General features: G+C 45.3%; 1 protein-coding gene across 1 annotated transcript in view; it reads right to left on the bottom strand.

The window, feature by feature from the left end:
* Nucleotides 1-8,045, bottom strand: part of GUCY2F (guanylate cyclase 2F, retinal) — a 44,318-nt gene extending 36,273 nt beyond the window's left edge. Inside the window, exons 1-3 of the mRNA XM_063330024.1 lie at nucleotides 7,307-8,045; nucleotides 4,888-5,189; nucleotides 2,764-3,118 (exon numbers count right to left, since the gene is read on the bottom strand). Of these exons, the coding sequence (XP_063186094.1) occupies nucleotides 2,764-3,118; nucleotides 4,888-5,189; nucleotides 7,307-8,045 (1,396 nt within the window). The remainder of the gene's footprint in view (nucleotides 1-2,763; nucleotides 3,119-4,887; nucleotides 5,190-7,306) is intronic.
* Nucleotides 8,046-20,181: the final 12,136 nt, after the last annotated feature.

Below are 20,181 nucleotides of genomic sequence, written 5' to 3'. Positions count from 1 at the left end.
TACTGAAGAGAGAATGAGCTTTGAATAGCCCAGTCATAGGGGCATGGGTTGGTTCTCTTGCTGGACAAAGAGTAAAATGCCTCCTGAACAAACTAGTGATGAAGTGTAGGGGTATGAAATGCCCATCTCACATCTCTGCATGGCCTTCTAACATTTCCAGAGAGAATCTGTAACCCAGACCACAATATGGTAGGGATAATACGGAGTTTGTTAATGCTCTCTTCTGTATTCAATCAAGGTTGGGGTTTTTTTACTGGCACCATCCCCTGAGCTTCCTCAGGTAGCCCCCAAAGTCTCTGATGTCTGAAAAATCTTCTTTGAGAAAGAGTCTCAGATAAATTCTTTTGCTTATTGCCATTACATTTTATAACCCACAAGTGCTTGACCATACTTTAGAGGACTCTAAGGCAATGTGGTACTTGAACGTGTTACCAGAAAACTGAGGAATAGCAAAGGGCCTGTCCGTGATCATATGATTTGCTCAAAGTATGGGCACTGTTACCCGTCATGACATGAGAACTCTTCCAAAGCTGGAAAACATCCAAATATAATTTAATTCACTGAAGCAGCATCTGATAAGCTGAGAGAAAGAACTGGTTGCAGCACAAAATTCACTGGGGTGACAAGAGACAGTAAAAGGACAAGAGAAGAGGAAAATAAACACCCAGATAAACAAACCCTAAGGAATAGGAGATAGTGAAAGCAATACCAAAGACCAGAGCGCCCATGTCGCTCATGGATGGGCCATTGCAGGAACGATGCAAAGCCTTGAGAAACCTCCACCAGAGCTTTATAACTAATCAGAAGTGAAAACAAGGTTATCGCGGGCTCATGGGAAAGAGCAAACTTCCAGCATGCTTGAGGATACTTGTGGGATTCTGTTAAACTCATTAGGGGATGCTTTAAGGGGACTAGGGGAGTATATGAAACTTCTTATTGGTTGTTTAGAGGAAGGGAAAAAATGGGGAAAGGGAGGAATATGGTTGAGTTGGGGAGGCTCAAGTGTGGGATACTGGATGGAGATGCTGGTCACATATAGTCATGTTGCGCATTTTTCCAGCCAAACCCTCCTCCTGATCATCACCATCTGTCCTACCTTCTTCCTAACCCCTATTCCTAAATTTTTTTTTCCTGGGTGAGTGTGCTCTCTGTCCGTGTATGACATTTGTAGGCTTCATGTCAACCTAATCAACAGGTAAGATAAGAAGTCCTGACATCTACAGCCCATGAGAGAGCACAAATCTGGAGGCTAGCCCTGCAGACGCCAGAGGGTTTGAGAGCTGTCTATGGGGGAATTACAGGTCTGGACCACCTACCAGAGGATGCATTTGTGTGTGTGCAGGAACCTGATTAGGTGGTGCATAAGAAGAGCATCAGGTTGTTTGTGTCGTCCCGTGATTTGGCAACGCTGGCTGTGAGTAGAGGTGCCTGTAAACACATTGTTCTCCTGTACGTGTTAGTGTGTCAGTGTCTGCATTCTGTGTGCGTGCGTGCGTACTAGGAGCACCCACTGAGCCCCACTCCTGGTGGACCTGGGGTCAGGAACCACAGCAGCCTGGCAGCTTCACATCCAACCCTTCTCCAACCCTAACTCCATACAAAAGCCAGACCGAGGCCTGAATTTAACTCTAGTCATAAAATTCAGTCTCTGAAATATTAGCAATAATAATAATTAACTGCTTCACTGACAAATGCCTCAAGCTTTATGCTTTCGTAAAGGTGCGAACATAAAATCTCATCTCTCTAAAAATCAGTGGGATTTTTCCATAGACTGCAATGGGATGTTAAATTGCTACGCTGTTCCTAATGGCAGTGCAAAATTAGATATATGATAGCATTATACTTGTCTCTTCTATAGCTTGCCAGCTGCTGTAAGGTCAGTATATCTCCAATTTCCATGGAGCGACACTGATTTAAACCAGCTATGGCTGAGCCAAGGGGAACGTTTTTCTCAGCTGCTGAATGAAATATTCTGTAGATGTGGTTAATTTTGTCTGTTTAAGTCATATCCTGGAGCAGTAGGAGTAAATGCTTGGTAGTATAAGTAAATATGTCAAGTGGAGGCTAAGTATCCTACCCTGAGATTTTGGCTTCCCTGTGGACTTTAAAACTCCACCACAGTTGCGGTAAATTAAAAACAATAAGTAAAGGCAATGCCCAGTCTCACAGACCCGGGAAGCGGCACAGATACCTCCGCCCCCAAGTCTTCGATTACCACCTCTGTTGTCTACAGTAACTCAAATTATTTTGAGTAATGATTATCATCTTTTCTTGATGAGGTGAGCACTGATGATCCTTAAAGCTGCATAGCTAACTGGGTAAAGAAGCTGGGTTTAACCAGGAGAGATGGCGAGAGCATCTGCTGTTGCGCAGCTCTCTTAGGCTGTCTTCAGTGCAAATCCTCTTAGTGCCCTCTCCCTCAGAAGGACAGGGACACAGTGTTGGCTGGAGCCTCTGGCATGTATTGGTTGCTGTCAAAATATGCAAATGTTGACTGTTAGACCTGGAAGACTCTTTCCAGCACACAACAGTGGCAACAACCTTATTGAACTAAAAAGCGATGAAAGAGTCTTGTGGATCAATTGTGGGATCTCTGTATAGGACTCCCATTACAAGCAGCATGATGACTGTTCATATTTATATGAATTTCTGGAGTTTAGGTTTTTTTTCTTTGGGGCGCTCTCCCTTGGAGTAAAAGATGAAATAAAAAAGAAGCAAGGACCCAATGCCACTTGACCCTCGGGTTTTTTTAGTCTTTCTTACCTCCATTGCAGAGAACATCTGGGTCAAACCAACAACTGGAGTCTGGCTTGGGTGGAGCTCCGCTGGGAAAGTGGATGTCCCGGCCCAGGGAATTCACAGAGTCTGAAGACAAGTCCAGCAAGTGGGTTGGGAAGAGCTGGTTCCCACCACCATCTGTGTCCAGTACCACATAGTTGCTCATCCCCTTCCCACAGTGGTCTGTCTCTACCCGGTGACTAAATCCAGGGAAACTGAAGTTTTTTGTGTGCTCAGCTATGTGAGCTCCTGAGATTCTGACTCCTTTCCGCCGAGCACTGTCTATAGCCATTGCCATGAAGTAAATGGCATCATAGATTGTTCCAAAAAGTGGAGAAACCTAAAAATACAGGAGAAATTGAGGTCAGGATATACTGCTGCCAACCTGTGGTTTGAGATCTGTGGCAAAAGATGTCCCACTGACTAAGCTGTAAACTCAAGGACAGAGACATCTGGGCGTTAATGCTCACGGAGCAATGGGTTTGAAGAATCTTAGGTTGAAGGTAGCTATGGATCGACCCAATATACGCGTGACTTTGAATATCTGTCTTTTCTTATGGCTGCTTCCCAAAATACAATTTTGAAATATTTTTAAAACTGAGTAAAATTGCTTTATCATGGGAAGAGCCAAGACTCTGAGCCTGATGTTCAGCTGGCATTTTATCACAGCCTGCCTCAAAACACTGTGCTAAAACATCTCCAATAAACAGAAGATCAAAGCCAGAGGTTCGCCTCCCTACCCAGGTAGGGAAAATGTCATGCCCCAGGGATCAGTTCTCTCTGTCAGAACACTTTTTATTCCTAAGATGTAAAAACCACCAAGCAGAGCCACAGCAATTCATTCTCTGGGGTACCAGAGCCTTTTCTCCGTGCATTTCTCCCTTCTGTGCCGGACTTGACTTAGGAACCTATAATTGTACCCTCTCCTAAAAACACCCATGCTGGCTTTGCAATCACATGGTCATTCACAGTTGGTAGGTGAAGAGAGAATATAGCCATTCACTCATGATAAAATGATGTGTGCGGTAGGGACTCACAGAAATTCACATCTCTATTGGGATTTGTTGACCAGATATAGACACTTACAACGTAGATCCTACACTCATTATAGTTAACTTGGGCTCTCATTATAATGACAGGAAAGAAATAGATACTTTCAGGGCATGATTCATCTCCTCCTAAGGCAGACATCATGCAGATCTGATAAATCATGCCTTAAAAGTACTTATAATTTTTTGAAAGATCATAGTGAGACTTGAAGATTAGCTCAGCTGAATCCAGCATCTCTTTACCAGTATGGCAGATTCCCCAATTTTTCTTGCAACGTTTCCAAGGTCGCAACTGACTTGTTTTTTTTCTAGGCTACCGGTGACATTTAGATAATTGTGCTGACAAAGAATAACTTTGACTATAGTGTTGAAATGAATAATGCCACAATGATCCTAAGCATTTCCCTCTAGAAGCACCCAGTATTCTGTTTGTCTGTCACATCCCCCCACATTCTCAGGCATGTGGACATCTTATTCTGATGCCTTAGAAACTCCACGGACTTTATCCACCTTAGGAGACACCTCTTCATCTTGGGCCTACACCAGTTAACATGTAGCAAATCAAATCTGAGAGCCTCAGAGACAATTCCTTTCTCTTGAATTTAGATTAGATATTAGGAAAAGAATCTTTGCTGTGAGGGTGGTGAGCCCCTGGCCCAGGTTGCCCAGAGAAGCTGTGGCTGCCCCATCCCGGGAGGGGTTCAAGGTTCAAGGCCAGGTTGGATGGGGCTTGGAGCAACCTGGTCTGGTGGGAGGTGTCCCTGCCCAGGGCAGGGGGTTGGAACTGGGTGATCTTTAAGGTCCCTCGCAACACAAACCATTCTATGATTCTCTGAATTTCCAGGATTGTCCTACAGTTGAACTGAGTTAGATTGCCATATATTCAGGACAAACATCCTTTCCAAACCAATGCAAACCACATTCAACTATCACCATATATTTCTCAAAATAAAAGCACGCATTCTGGGTTGTCTTTTGCCTGTACTTTCTCTATAGCTATTGTTTGTCTCATGTCTCCCACTACCAGGTCTCAGAAAAGCCCAAGAGAAAGAATATTTACCTGGCTGGCTTCCAAATCCCTGGTAATTTCACCACTTTCTTTAGCTTCCCTGAATGCATCATAGAAAGTCCTTTCTCCAGACGCCAGTGTGATTGTCAGCACAGCATCATATGCTTCCTGGAGCTTGCTGTTATTATCAAAGACGTTGAATGAGTTGTTTTGGTAAGGAAGACTGTATAGCAAAGTGTCGTATGGAACGAAGACGTATCTTCCATCTGCTAGTCCCATTTCCAGAGCTTTTGTGAGTAAGTTGGCCTGTTCCTCTCCTCCAATGAGCACAGAATGCATGCACAGGAGTATAACTGAAACACAAGGATTGTAGCGTTGTTAATCCATGTGGGGTTTTCAAGACAAAATAGGTCCCTCCCACTAATAAAAGGGCTGTCTGAACTGCTGTGTCAGGTCAGACCCTGATGGTCCCCCACCAGTGTGATGTTCTGAGGAAGCTGGGAGCTACAATCACTTTGTTCAACCTCTGGAGGTCTGCAACACCTAGTTAAAGAGGCTGTGAGCATTACCCATTCCTGGAGCCATACAGAAGGAGGAATGGAGAGAAATTTTGACAAAAGTGAGGCACAGACCTCATTCCTATCATGATAGGAATTCATGGTCCTGTGCCGCCATGGGCTGAGAGATGTGAGCTTTCCCTTTGTGTGCCCTGAGATGACAGACACCACACAGGCATTAGCAGTGCCTAAGCCCCACCTGTCACCATATATATGGATCTTAGGTTGGGCACCGTGTTGTGTTTCAACATCTGGTCCATGCTGTGTCTTTGCCTGCAAAACGCTATGGGGTCAATGTCCCCATGTCTTGTGAGGAGATCTGAAATACAGGCGTATCTGTTTTGCAGGCTTTCCACGGTGCTCACTGGCCCTTCATGAAAGGAATCACTCCTGATCTTTCATCCAATACCACGCTTCAAAACTCAGTCAGTGAGAGGAGCAAAGTAGGGCAATGATGGGAAGGAAAGGTGCAAAGGAGACCTGCCTGCTAATAAACCAGGAGGGAGCAGGATATATGGTCTCTTCCTTAAGAGAATAAATATCCTTAGCAAAGTAGAAGCTGAAGAGAACAAGACCATTTTCAGGTCTCTGAATTACAGAAAAGAGACAGGTACTAGGCAGTGATTCATCCCATACTATAGTAGAGAGCATAAGCTTGTCAGATGACTCTTATGAGGAGCCACTAAGGGAACTGGGACTGTTCAGCCTGGAGAAAAGAAGGCTGAAGGGAGACCTTCTTGCTCTCTGCAACTCCCTGAAAGGAGGGGGTAGAGGTGGGGGTTGGTCTCTTCTCCCAAGGAACAAGCAATAGGACAAGAGGAAATGGCCTCAGGTTGCACCAGGGGAGGTTTAGGGTGGATATTAGGAAAAATTTCTTCACCAGAAGGGTTATCAAACATTGGAACAGGCTGCCCAGGGAAGTGGTGGAGGCACCATCCCTGGAGGTATTTAAAAGATGTGTAGACGTTGTGCTGGGGCACATGGTTTAGTGGTGTTTTTAGCAGTGTTACGTTGATGGATGGACTTGATGGTCTTACAGGTCCCTTACAACCTAGGCAATTCTATGATTCTATGATTCTAATCATGTTTGAAGAGGAGCTGGTTCTCTCCATTGATTATGAAAGGAGCCCATCATCGCTAACTCACATGGAGAGCTATGATGGTGATGAGATTAACCCACTCAAGGTGGATTTGGTCTCAAGCATAGATTTGAGCATTGATAAAACTCCAAGTTAGATAGCACCTTGCTACCATCATTAGTCTTTGGCAGAAAAGTGGAAGTCTTAGGTAAAATGCATCCTCATCTGGATTCACAGTGCTGAGTGCAGAGGTGTACACCCAGGATCAGAGCTTCATCACAGACTTCCTAACAAGACTCTGAACCAGAAAAACATAACTATTCCCCCACATTTTCTCAAAAGAAAAAAGATCATTCTTTATTATGTGCTGTGCATCAACAAAGGCCCTTGCACTCCTTTAGTATGTGGTATATAACACTGTTTTTCATTTCTGATGCCTTCACTGAACCACACATAGCAAGGACACAACATTGAAGCATGAGATTTTTGATAATCCATAATCCAAACCACCATAAATTTAAAACCTTGTATAAAAACCCCACTTTACACTTGACAGGGTCAAGCACAGACATCCATATACTAAATATCATTTTTTCAGACAACCTGTACCCAATCTTTCATGTTGTAGAAGACTACTTTGCCCTATCTCCATTCACATACAAAATGTCCAGCATTCTTTTACGTGAAGCCCTGGCTCCATTAGGGTCAGAGATAAAATTCTGCTTGATTTAAATGACTTCAAAATATCATTCTCTAAACTATGCCCATTGAATAACAATGCAGTCCTACCCTGGAGAAAATTAAAAAAAAAAGAACGAGACTCAAAGCACTTACTTCTAATGCCGGCAACTGCTTTAATCTCATTCCAGGTGTCTTCAATGCCTTTTTCTCCTTTACGCACAGATGTAACAATGCCTACAGGAAGCCCCTGGTTCCTGAGAGCACTCGCTAACTTGTTGGCTGTGTCCATCCAAATATCCTCATTGGAAGCAATGATGCCAACATGAGCCCAGTTAAAATATTTCATTATTGTAAACAAAACTCGGGTTGGAGAGGGCAGGGTCCTTACGAATATAGGGTGGTGGATGGTGGAATCCAGTTTATAATTGATGCACATCCATGAGAAGATGGCTTTATTCCAGTTTTCCCCTAAAAGTGTAGCCACCTCACAGAAGCCAGGGTTCAAAGGGCCTACGAAAGCTGAGGAAAGCTTTCCAAAGTCAATGAATCTAACCAAAGCTCTTGATGTCTCACATTCTTCTTGCAGGACCACATAATCCAGCCTGTGGCCAAGATCTAAGGAAGGATCTTTGCTTATTCGTTCCACTGCTAACCTGGCAGCCACGTGGGGAAAGGCTTTGGAAAAGAAGGGGTCACAGTGCCAGGGGCCGAGCAGTCCAATTTTAAAAACAGAACAAAGTGCTGGAGAGGAAAGTAGGATTATTCCCAACAGCAGACACCAGAGAGCCTGGAAAAACGTCTTGGGTGAATTTCCAGTGTTGAACTGATATAATCTAATGTGCCTCAACAGCACGCTGAACAAGCTCTTAGGACACAGTAGGAGAAATGACATTGTTCTACAGGTGGGTGGGTCTGTGCCGAGTTCTTCAGGAAGCCAGGCAGTCCATTACCAGCTGCTGGAAGAAAAGTAGATTACACTTGCCTTCCTGTACACGTATTTGTTCAGTGCGTGTAGACACAGCTGAGTCAGCCCAAATTACACAACAGTTCTCAAGGTGCAAGTCTATGAGGTGCCCAAACCCTGCACAGACACGTGGACATGCACCACACAAGGCACCACACCACACAGACGAACGTCCAACTCGTGTCAGTTAGACGTACCGTAGCCCTTAAATGGACACTTATATAAACATCTCAAAATGCTTTGCAATATATTCTGAAACCAGGTAGCGAAAAGTGAGTCTGCTTTGTTTGCAGCAGTAAACGCAATCTATGGACACACTGTGTTTTGGGTTCTTCAGAAGGATAATTCCCAAACCACACAGACAAACACACGTATAAGAAAATAAAAAGGTGAAACGCAATAAGCCAACAATTTTTGCCAATCCAAAATCCTTGGTGAGTTTTGAATATGAATCAGAGCCCCCACAAACATAAATATACACACACATATATAGACCTATATATATATACATATAGTTAGAGATCATGTGTATGGACATATGATTTAAAAACTTTCTGAAAAGGTTTTTCAAGGACAACTCATGACAGAGACTCTTAAATCTGGCAAAATGAAAGGTGGATAAACAGGTAATCACAAAAGGAGGGAAAAGGAGGATTATGATTTGAATTTAGATAAAGAACTGTTAAATAACTGTCAGGGCAAAAGCTTTGTGTTCACTCTTGGCTTAAAATATTCCTGGTTAAAGACCAAGAGCCATGGGGTTTTTTTGGGAATAGCAACCTCACCTTTCACAGCCAGGTACAGAAATTGCAAACCCACAACAGTCTCCCCGCCATCTGCAGTGTCACCCCGTGGCTTAGAAAATTTGCTGATCCAGGCAGGTTTGAGCTCTAAAAATAGCAGCCCCCTGACACCAGCTTACCTGTTCATTACCGGAGAAGTATTTTTATCCTGGATCCTCAGCCACGGCGGCATGCAACACAGAGCACCCGCAATGCAGCGTGTGCTGTAAACGCAGCCACAGGTCCTCTAGCCTGATGGAGAGAGACCTCCAGAAGGACCCAACCACCAGTGGAGCAGCTTCTCACCGGTGGCAGTGTCTATCCTCAGATGTGGGTCTCGCCTCAAGGATAGGAGATGCATGGTCAGCCTCCCCCACAAGTGCACTTGGGTGCCCACCTCCTTCAACTCCTTGCTTGCATGGGCCACTCCAACTTGGTGTGTGCTCTAGGACGGTGTGCTCCACGTCGTATCAAAAGCTTCCTATGTCCCTTCTGGTGAAGGCCATCCTTCTCCTCCAAGGTTTCACGACTTAGGGTATATCCTCACAAGCCCTTAGTTCCTCGATGAAGGTCTTGCAGAGCTCCAAGGCTGCTTCACTCTGAACTGCCTCAGTGCACAGGTGTACTCATATCTAACTCAGTAATTGTAGAGATGGCATCTTAAAGCTCTGCCCTTGGATTAGTGGGATTTAGCTCCTGGGATCTGTCCCTGCAGAACAGCTCCTTAAGTCTCCCTGCGCCTCAGTGGGGATAGCTCCTCTTCTGCCCCGTAAGCAGCAGAGACGAGCTATTTTAGGTTTGGGGTAAGCAGAATATTTGATTTCGGGCTTTACCATCCTGCTGATGTGTTACATTCCACTTTTCCCTGTTTCTTCCTTGTACCCATCATGACACGCACTGAGCTTTTTTCACTTACATCAAAGCCGTCTTGTTATTTCCCTGGGTCCTCTCGATATCTCCCTACAGCTGAGCCCTACAATAACGCTCCCCACACTACTAGACATCTTCCTTCCCCAGTGGACCTGGCAATAGAACTGTCATCCTGGAAAGACCTCAAGTGTCTCCACGCCTGTCCTAGCTAGGAAGCCCCTTGCCATAATTTAGCTGAGGTCACAGGACCAGTGCTTGCGGTCTAGAGGGAACCATTTGTAATTCAACCTTTTAGCAGTATTAACTTCAAATACATCATATAAATTATACACATCTGATCGGTGTGTGTTCAGAAGCAGTTCTTCATGACTAATGATTGAGGGAAGCCACAAAGTCTTTCAGATGCAGCGGGGAGAGCAGCTCTCGCCATTCATTTCATTAATTTCCTTCTACTCATTGATTTCCTTGCATAGCTCAGGTCCAGGAAGGTTCCTGGATACATACTTCATTGAAGACTGGTATAGCTCAAGATAGTTATCAGAAATTACCAAATAGCTTCACATTTGGAAAGTGCCTAAAAGACACGCTAACGTCAAGTCTAAACTCAGAACTTTGCTTTGTATGCTGCTAGTGCATTAGGATTTGACACTAAGTTTTAGTCAAAGCAGAAAACTAAATAAAGCTTTTGCAGATAGGACTCTGATTTTTTTCAACTGAGCTTAAAAGTTTGATTTCTCTATATACAAATATACCTACATCTCTACCCATATATCATACGCTCACTGCTATCTCATTTCTTTTGGTATCGACAAGGGTGCTGCACGGCTCAATTCCACTGAGGGTCAGCCGTCTCAAAGTCTTCTGAAGCAGCTGCAAAATTCCAGTCACTCGCTTCTAGGGGATGTTTTTATCATTAAAATCTCCTGTGTTGAACAAAATGTGGGTCAGGCATCCAACAACGAAAGATTAAAAAATAATCGCCTTGGAGGTCTATTTATTAGCAGAATTACTCTGACCCTTAACAATTCATATTTGTCCATAGCCAAGTGGGTTGAAACCTTTATTACTTTCTCCCTTTTCTTCTGCTTCTTCTTTGCCAGTGGAAGAAAAGACCCTCCTGCAATCAAGTCATAGCAGTGGCAGGAATCCACCCTCCATAGGAAAACCTGGTTATCCAAAGTAGCTCTGCTACGACTGTCCCATGCTCAGGGCACCCAGGACTGGGAATAATGCTCCTACATTTGTGAATCAAGCTCAGGTCCTGGCACTGCCTGATTTGCCTCACTAATAAACAAGCAAGGTAAATCAAGCAGCCAAGGCAAAAAAAAAAAAAGTATCATTAAGGTAAAAAATTAAAGTGACAAATTTGGTGGCCTTCTACAACAGGGTTAGCGCGTTTGTGGATAAGGGAAGAGCAACTGACATCATCTACCTGGACTTGTGCAAAGCATTGGACACTGTCCCACACAACATCCTTGTCTCTAAATGGGAGAGACACGAGTTTGACTGATGGACCACTCGGTGGATAAGGAACTGGTTGGGTGGCCTCACTCAAAGACTTGTGGTCAATGGCTCAATGTCCAAGTGGTGATCAGTGACAAGTGGCGTTCCTCAGGGCTCAGTGCTGGAGCTGGTGCTGTTTAACATCTTTGTTGGTAACATGGACAGTGGGATCAAGTTCACCCTCAGCAAGTTTGCTGATGACACCAAGCTGTGTGGAGCAGTCGACATGCTGGAGGGAAGGGATGCCATAGAGAGGGACGTGGACAGACTTGAGAGGTGGGCCTGTGCGAACGTCATGACGTTCAAAAGGACCAATTGCAAGGTCCTGCACCTGGGTCACAGCAATCCCAAGCACAAATCCAGGCTGGGTGGAGAATGGATGGAGAGCAGCCCTGAGGAGAAGGACTTGGGGGTGTTGGTGGGTGAGAAGCTCAACATGAGCTGTCAATGTGTGCTGGCAGCCCAGAAACCCCCCCACAGCCTGGGCTGCATCCCCAGCAGTGTGGGCAGCAGGGCGAGGGGGGGATTCTGCCCCTCTGCTCCGCTCGGGGGAGACCCCCCTGCAGTGCTGCCTCCAGCTCTGGGGCCTCAGCACAGGAGAGACACGGAGCTGTTGGAGCGGGGCCAGAGGAGGCCCCGGAGATGCTGGGAGGGCTGGAGCCCCTCTGCTGGGAGGACGGGCTGAGAGAGCTGGGGGGCTTCAGCCTGGAGAAGAGAAGGCTCCGGGGAGACCTTGGAGCCCCTGCCAGTCCCTCAAGGGGCTCCAGGAAAGCTGGGGAGGGTCTCTGGATCAGGGAGGGGAGAGACAAAACAAGGGGGAAGAGTTTTAAACTGAAAGAGGGGGATTTAGATTAGATAATAGGAAGAAATTCTTGGCTGTGAGGGTGGTGAGACATCATCCCAGGTTGCCCAGAGAAGCTGTGGCTGCCCCATCCCTGGAGGGGTTCAAAGCCAGGTTGGACAGGGCGAACACCAATCGTTCTATGATTCTATGAATTCTCTAGCTGTAATTAGCATTAAAGTTTAAAACCTTGCATATGCCTCCAAACCTTGCTTTTTTCTCACATCTTAAACCCATCATTACTGCAGCAACCACATCACAGAGCAAAGATTTTTTTGTAATCCTGTGTTATTTGGCACCATCAGATCAATTCCCAACACTCTTCCGTACTCACCGAAGTGAGTGAGAGATACGCGCATTCATACAGCCGTAACATTTCCCACGGGAAGGTTAAGCCACAGCTGTGTCGCTTTGCTTTAAATTTTTAGAGCAGAAGAGGGTGCTCTAATCTCTCGCTCTGACCTCCCACATCAGCCTGGCCAAACAGCCTCTCAGGAGCTGCTGCTGCTCGCAGCTCTTCAAGCGTCCTGGAAATAAAATGCATTTTGTAATGAATTATACCAGAGGGTACCGCTGAATAAAGCTGATTTCTCTGGAAACCCCTCTGCAGCCAGCAGAGAGAGACAGGGAAAAGGCTTGGCTCCTGTTCTGACTCTCTCCGCAGAAAAGTCTCGTATCTCCACTGATAACAGAGAAAATCGAGGGAGAGCAGCATGGCAACGCTCGCGTTAGCCTTTCTTCATGTCCTCTGAGCCTTAATTAAAAGCTCCAGCCTTGGAGGATGTACCAGGTTCCCACGTCTATTATTCCAACTGTTAATTACCTTCAACATTAAAAATACCCACTTAACGTCTAGCATGTCTGGCTTCAGCTTCCTGCAACTGGCTCTCACTCCGCCTTTGCCCATGAAACAAAAAAAACAGGAAGCACAATAAATACCACCTCCCTGTAGGCATTTGCACACCATAATTAGCTCACATCCTAGTCATCCTCCGAGCAAAATAAATAAACAGCTCCTTAAGGCTTTTGCCGTAGAGCCTGCTTTCAGGATTTCATCCTTGCCATGCTCTCTTGACATTCATTTTTAATTTTCCTTCTCTTTGCTAAATTAAAAACAGCATCCATTAGTAAGCCTCACTCCTTAAAGCTGAATTTGAGGTGATGGCATCTTTTATCACCTATTCGGTTTTTCTTCACTTTAATTCCATACCTCAGGTGAACACAATTGCAGCATCACTGTTTTCGAGCCCATCTCTGCTTTCCTTTAATGCAAAATCTGCCTTGGAATTGTGGTATGAATTCTTTGCTCCCAGACGTACACAAACCTCTCTGGTTTTAGTTCAGTGGACACTTTTCAAATATGTCCATTTAAAGAGAGGTCCAGACCAATCCACAAGTTTTTTACGAATAATGATTTTTCTGTTTCTTCTAGATAATGTGATACGGTTATTGAACAGCACTGGAAAAAATGAGATTCCCAGAGGCTCCACATGAAAACACTGCTAAAGGAGGCTCCTCATCTACTATTTTATTTCAAAATATCAATTAATATTTTTTTATTTCTTTATGACATGGACACACTGACCATGTAGCACTGATTTTCTCTCTCAGTATCGCCTTTCAGTAGGATGATGACTTGTAGGGGTTTAAGAAGACAATGTCACCACTTGCCTTTACATGCCAGACTTGTAACTTGATCACAAAAATTATGTAAAATCAGACTGACAAGATTTATTATCGCTCCAGCCTCCCCGCCTGGCATTAGTTAACCTCCATCCTTTAATTCTTTACAAGTTCCTCTCGATTTTGTCCTTTCCATGACTTTGAGTAAGCTGGATATCAACCCAATCTGACATCAGTTTCTTGGCCATGCAGCACGGGAAGGGTTTGATGTCCCATGGTTTTGGTGGAGCTGGTTTTTGGGGGGGGGGGGGAGTGTCCTGCTGTGCCATATTATCCTGTTTTCAAGTTGCAGTCCAGCACATGGAAGCCCTTTCTTCTTCAGATTATCTGGTTTGTATCAGAGCGGCTATGTGTCGGCCCCGAAGAGTCCTGTGGAGGCAGGTTCAAGTGGGTCCACTTTTTTACCCACATGGCTAGATTTATTTGATTTTCTTGGAAGCTGATTTTGTAGGCTGTGAGATCTGAAGCCTCTGTCCCTGGCATTAGTGGAATATATGACGTTGCCGGTAGTTTGGATAGTCAATATTAGAGCTGGCAGGAAACAGTCTCATAACACCGGATGAAGTATTTGTACGTGTATTTATTCAGGCATCAAAACCTGAGTGTTTAATTTGACAGCCTCGTCTCCAGAAGCTCGTTACATAGCAATACGCAGAGAAACACTCCTCTTCCAGGGGACATTTCCAAACCTCTTAGAATCCAGCTGTGATTCAGCCTAAGAAGTGGCTACTGTTCATCATTTGCTTTACATGGGGCTTAGTGAGGCTGGACTTTCAATAAGCAAGTTAAAGCCAGATACTGAAGGAGATGGAGTGTCTCATGGTGTTAACTGAAAAAGCCCTTGCCCAATGTGTCTAGAATGTTTTTCTTGAAATACGTCAAATTCAAAAAAACTTCAGACATGTCTGGATCTATGTCTGGAGACCTTAGAAATTTCCAGGTGTTTTATCTGGGCATAAAGATATCAAGCAAGTCTGTCTCATAGGCAGGGAAGCTGAAAGTGGATGAGTGTTTGATGTATATTTTGCAAGCCTGCCCCACACTGAGAAGCCTGGAAACCAGCTACAGCAGCTCAGGGGCAAGAACAATTTCATTGATGGCCTTAACAGAAAACCTGAGGGCAACAGCAAACCCACCCAGCACTTGTAGAGTTCAGGAAGCTTGCAGTTCCTTGGATATTTAAAAAATTAAATCGCTTCATCAAAGTGCGGCCAAAAAAAAAAAAAAAGAGAAGGAAAAGAAAAACCACACTAAATCTTCTGGCAGACAAAGAATGATGGGTTTTGGCCAACTCTGTTCTCAGTGAATGGTAACAAGACTTCCAAATGCGTCAACGGACTCATGAATGGCTGGCTGACGTTTTGCATGATGACTTACCCTATGCTATGCTGCAAACTTTCCCGCAACCGCACAACCTCACTGGAGCGTTCATCAGATCCTGCCAGATCTGATAAATGACATTTATTCTTAAAATAAAGCTTGAACATGACACTGAGTTGCGTTTCCTTAACACCAAGGTTTTACAAACCCCACGGAGGAAATAATCCCAGAACATCTTCTGTCCCAATAGGTCTCTCCTAGCCTCTGGCATCTTTGTCAGCTTGAAGAAAATAGCCAGATTTACAACCTTATCTAAACATCTGAGCTTTCAAACATTTGCTGGAGAGACTTTAACTTGAACACTGAACTGCAGCATAGGCCATACAGTACTGGTGTTATATGATCAGAGGGCTGGAGCCCCTCTGCTGGGAGGACAGGCTGAGAGAGTTGGGGGGGTTCAGCCTGGAGAAGAGAAGGCTCCGAGGAGACCTTCGAGCCCCTGCCAGTCCCTCAAGGGGCTCCAGGAAAGCTGGGGAGGGACTCTGGAGCAGGAGGGGAGACGTAGGATGAGGGGGAAGGGTTTTAAACTGAAAGTGGGGAGATTTAGATGAGATATTAGGAAGACATTCTTTGCTGAGAGGGTGGTGAGACAGTGGCCCAGGTTGCCCAGAGAAGCTGTGGCTGCCCCATCCCTGGAGGTGTTCAAGGCCAGGTTGGACCAATCTAGTCTAGTGGGAGGTGTCCCTGCCCAGGGCAGGGGGTTGGAACTAGATGATGTTTAAGGTCCCTTCCAACCCAAACCGTTCTACGATCTTCCTCCAGCTCTCACCTTGCCTATCACAACATATACCCTTGTCCCCTGTTACCAGGCTACCCAAGCATCTAGACAATATTTGGTGGTGGAACAGCATTGTTACCATAATTTGAAGGTTTAGAAACTGAGGACTCACAAAATTTAGCTGTCTAACCTAGCCCGCATAGGAAATGCGTGTACTAGACCTAAAGCTTTATGTTCTTTTTAGTGTGGGATGAAACAAGACTGGAAAGATATGTTACCTGTGTTATTATAGCAGTAGACTTCTATCACTGAGGATTTAGGCCAGGATTTTTAAGGCAAGGTCTCTGCATGACATGCCAGATGTTACACAGAAGATCATACAGGAGCAGGGAAAGGAAAAACCCCAGGCTCTGAGCTGCACGTCCATGCAGCCATAAATCACTTCTCTGACAGCATCTGGGCTCCCCGACACCCGACTTCTACTGCATAAGAGCTCTCCTGTCGCAACACGCTTTTTTAACTTACCAGCAGCACATGCAATAATTTCTTATATGCCCATTTTCTAACATCACTTCATCCATAGCGAGGAGTTAGAGAAAATAAATAAATGCATAAATAAAGTAAATAATTAAGTAATATGGAGCATGAGTTAGGTATGAACTTTCCTGGGTAGGTGGAAGGTCTCAGCAGGCAGCAGCTTCCAGCAACCTGGTGGCTTCATCTCTCCCACTTCAGTTACATATATATATATATTATTTTTTTTCTATATATATATACATATATTCAGCTCTTTATATATATCCTCCGGGCTGCTCTGGCAGTGTCTAGCAGCAAGGCAAGAGAGTCACTGCCTGGCTGCAGCCTGGCCCTGCTGACTCCTTGCAAAGCCATCTCCCACAGAAAGCCCATGGTCTTCCTGAGCCTTCCCACTAATCCCCTCTGTGCCCACAAGGTTGGACAAGCGCCTGCTCAATTTTCTGGTAATTAACTAACCCCATTTCAGACTGGCAGAAAAGCTAATCTGTAGGAATTTCTACTGGCATTTTTTAAAACTGTATTTAAAGCTTTTCTGAGGGCTCTCTCTGAAGGAAATATTTTGATTTCACTTCATTTCCAGAGCCTACACAAAGCTTAACGAGGGTCAATGTACCCAGTTTCAGAGCACACCTGCTTTTTAGTCCCCTTTAATTGTCATTCATAAAGACAACCCCAGAGGTGACTATTTCCAAGGGACATTCGAACCACATGGAATGTTGCAGATGGTTATTTTGTAGTGCTGCTCAAACTCGGTTAACCCAGCTAGAGTGACACATCTCTTAAAAACACGCTTTAACTCTTCAGTAAAGCTAAGACCAGAGATAACAGAGCAAAACATCCCCCATGTCTCTTTTTCTTTGCTTCCTGTGGGTACAGAAACAATTAGTCCTATCTGCCTCCCAGCCATCAAATAACCAGCAATACCTGCAATTCAACTACCCACAGAAGGGGCAAAAAAATAAAATAATCAATTGCTCTTATCTATCTTCATGCCAACCATGTGATTACTTTTTTTTTTTTAAAAAGGAATTATAATTTAATGAAGACGTTGACAGGAGCAAGAGAAAGGAGAAATCCCAGTGTAAACATTGCCGTATGTCAAACCTGGAGCCTGCAGGAGTCCCAGACGAGCCCCCAGATATTAATCCCTTCATCTGAAATACGTACATCCAGGCTAAGACCTCGCTAAGTCCCCATTATCTGTTGCTGCACGGCATGGGTACGCAGCAGCGGGGCAAGTGCGGCGTGCCCTCGGAGAGAGGGAGAGAAAAAACAGATCCAAACTACCGGTGAAAATAAACACTGACCCAGAAGACAGCCAGGGGTTTTTAAATAGCAGCAGCCCGCTGTGTCCTGGCACAGCTTTTCAGGGTGGCCCATCACGAAGGGTGCCTTCCAGAGCGGTGAGAGAAATAAACAGCATGTTCCTCAAGGTAAAGGAAATCCTTCAGGGAAATTGGATGTCCAAAGTACATCGGCGGACGAAGATTCGGAGCGTTAGCAGTTGGGGATCGACATGGCATTGCTGCCATTCGTGGAACAATTTATTTCTGCTGGGATGAACAGAGGAAGGGTCCCAAGAGCTGCAGCTCAGCTCTTCTGGTGCCCGTTTAAGGGAATTGATAATATCTCTGTCTCTTTGGGTGTGAAAGTGTCTCTGCTGATTAAAACTCCCTGGAGACCTACATCTCTTAAGCTGATAACGATAAGCCTCTCAGGCTGACTGTGTGCTGCTCTGTTACCTCCAGCGCTGCTGTGGGTGGGTAGCAGACATGAGGCATGCATAGTCATTGTGGAGAGCTCTGCAAGCCAGAATGAAAATCTTGGATGCTCAGAGCCATGGGAGAAAATGGCAAGAGCAACATCTAGGTCTGGGGAAGGGATCTGCAGCGAGGTTTACCAGAGGCGGGTCAGGAAAGACCCTTCCTAAACCGTCCTTGGCTCTGATTGTCCTTACAGGCTGAGAGAGCTGGGGTTGTTCAGCTGGAGAAGAGAAGGCTCTGGGGAGACCTTATAGCCCCTTCCAGTGCCTGAAGGGGGCCTACAGGAAGGATGGGGAGGGACTCTTTGTCAAGGAGTGTAATGATAGGACACGGGGTAATGGTTTTAAACTAGAGCAGGGCAGGTTTAGATTAGACATTAGGATGAAGTTCTTCACAATGAGGGTGGTGAGACACTGGCACAGGTTTCCCAGAGAGGTGGTGGACGCCCCATCCCTGGAGACATCCAAGGCCAGGCTTGATGAGGCTCTGAGCAACCTGGTCTAGTTAAAGATGTCCCTGCTTACTGCAGGGGGGTTGGACTAGATGGCCTTTAAAGGTCCCTTACAACTCAACACATTCTATGATTCTATGACTCTATAATGGGCTGGCCCTGACTTTCCATGGTTCCAGCTTCACTGGCCTTCACTCCCCATCAGAGACCAAAAAGTCCCACATCTGATCTGAGCCCAGACTCCAACCCTGGCCAGGCCAGTTCTCATTTGACCTTTCAAATCACTGTCAAGAGTGTCTCTGTGAGGCTTGCAGTGCTCAAAGGCAGGGAAAACAGAGAGGTCTGGTCAGAAACCACCTCCCCAGGTTCTAGGACTGCCTCCTTCTCAGATGGATTAAGTAGGGGCAAGGCAATGGGGAGGGCAGCTTGCTTTTTCCTACTAGCTCTGCTGGCTTCATGCTGTGAAAAAGGGACACAGTCGCTGCCTCCTTTCTTCTATCACTTTACCTTCCGCAGCTGTCTCTAAGGCAGACCATGTAGTCTTATACAATAAGATGCTGGAGCCTGGATTACTTTTCCCTGTGTTTTAAAAAGCACAAAACACTTCCAAGCCTGTATCTGGATCAGCATCGCTGCGAGTGACTGAAATACCGAGTAGATAATGTAGCAGGTGCAGCAAAGAGCTGTCACTTCTGCTTCTTCCCTAAGACCGTAGACACATGTGCAAGCCATGTTTTACCCTGTATTAAACAATTTATGCTGGTTTTCCTGAGCACTAGACTGTTTGAATGAGGATCTACCAAAAGACTTCATATCTGGGTGACTGGCAGGGAGGATCTCGAGGAGTATTGTAAATATGCCGTCAGGTATTCAGCTGACAGAGTGAAGATGCTCATCCACAGCAGTATCAAACTCTGGTTCTGGTCCTATCCCAGCCTCTGAGCATTATCCTTTGAGTGGAATGGCCAAGGATACAGTAAAGTATGTAAGGATACGCTTAACTGTAAGAGTAACTAACATTAGCTCAGCTCCATGTATTGGAGCTGGGCTAGAAAAGCCTCCGGCTGTCTTCCTGGGGTTTTCTATGGCTGTTCTAGTTTCTGAAAGCTCCTGTGCCATGAGATGCAACAGAGATGGGTACATGGGTGCGATGTGAGCAGAGTAACTTGCATGTTCTTCACAGTATACCAAGGCAGGTCCAAAGAGGTGGAGGGTACGCCAGGAGGGGGGAGAACTGGCTTCAGGGTTTCCTTCTTTGTCACAGGCTTTTTGTAAGACCATAGGCAAATCATTTCACCCCCACAGCAAAGATAAGAAGCATGACTGCAAGACTTTAAAAGGAGAGACATGAGTCAGCCTTGAGCAAACCATCATGTACCAATTAACAGACTTCCCATCCATCATCTGCGTTTCTTCTTCCTCCTTGTGTTCACCAGCTTCTCACCACCATGGTCAGAAGAACACCCACACAAAATTTTTGGTCCTCAGGTGCTGGCTACTTTGCCAAAGCCCCAACGCGGGGGAAGTTAGAGCAAG

The sequence above is a fragment of the Chroicocephalus ridibundus genome, chromosome 1, assembly GCF_963924245.1.
Source record: "Chroicocephalus ridibundus chromosome 1, bChrRid1.1, whole genome shotgun sequence".
Taxonomy (NCBI): Eukaryota; Metazoa; Chordata; class Aves; order Charadriiformes; family Laridae; genus Chroicocephalus; species Chroicocephalus ridibundus.
Note: the sequence above shows the minus strand (reverse complement) of the source record. Positions and strands in the feature narration are given on the sequence as shown.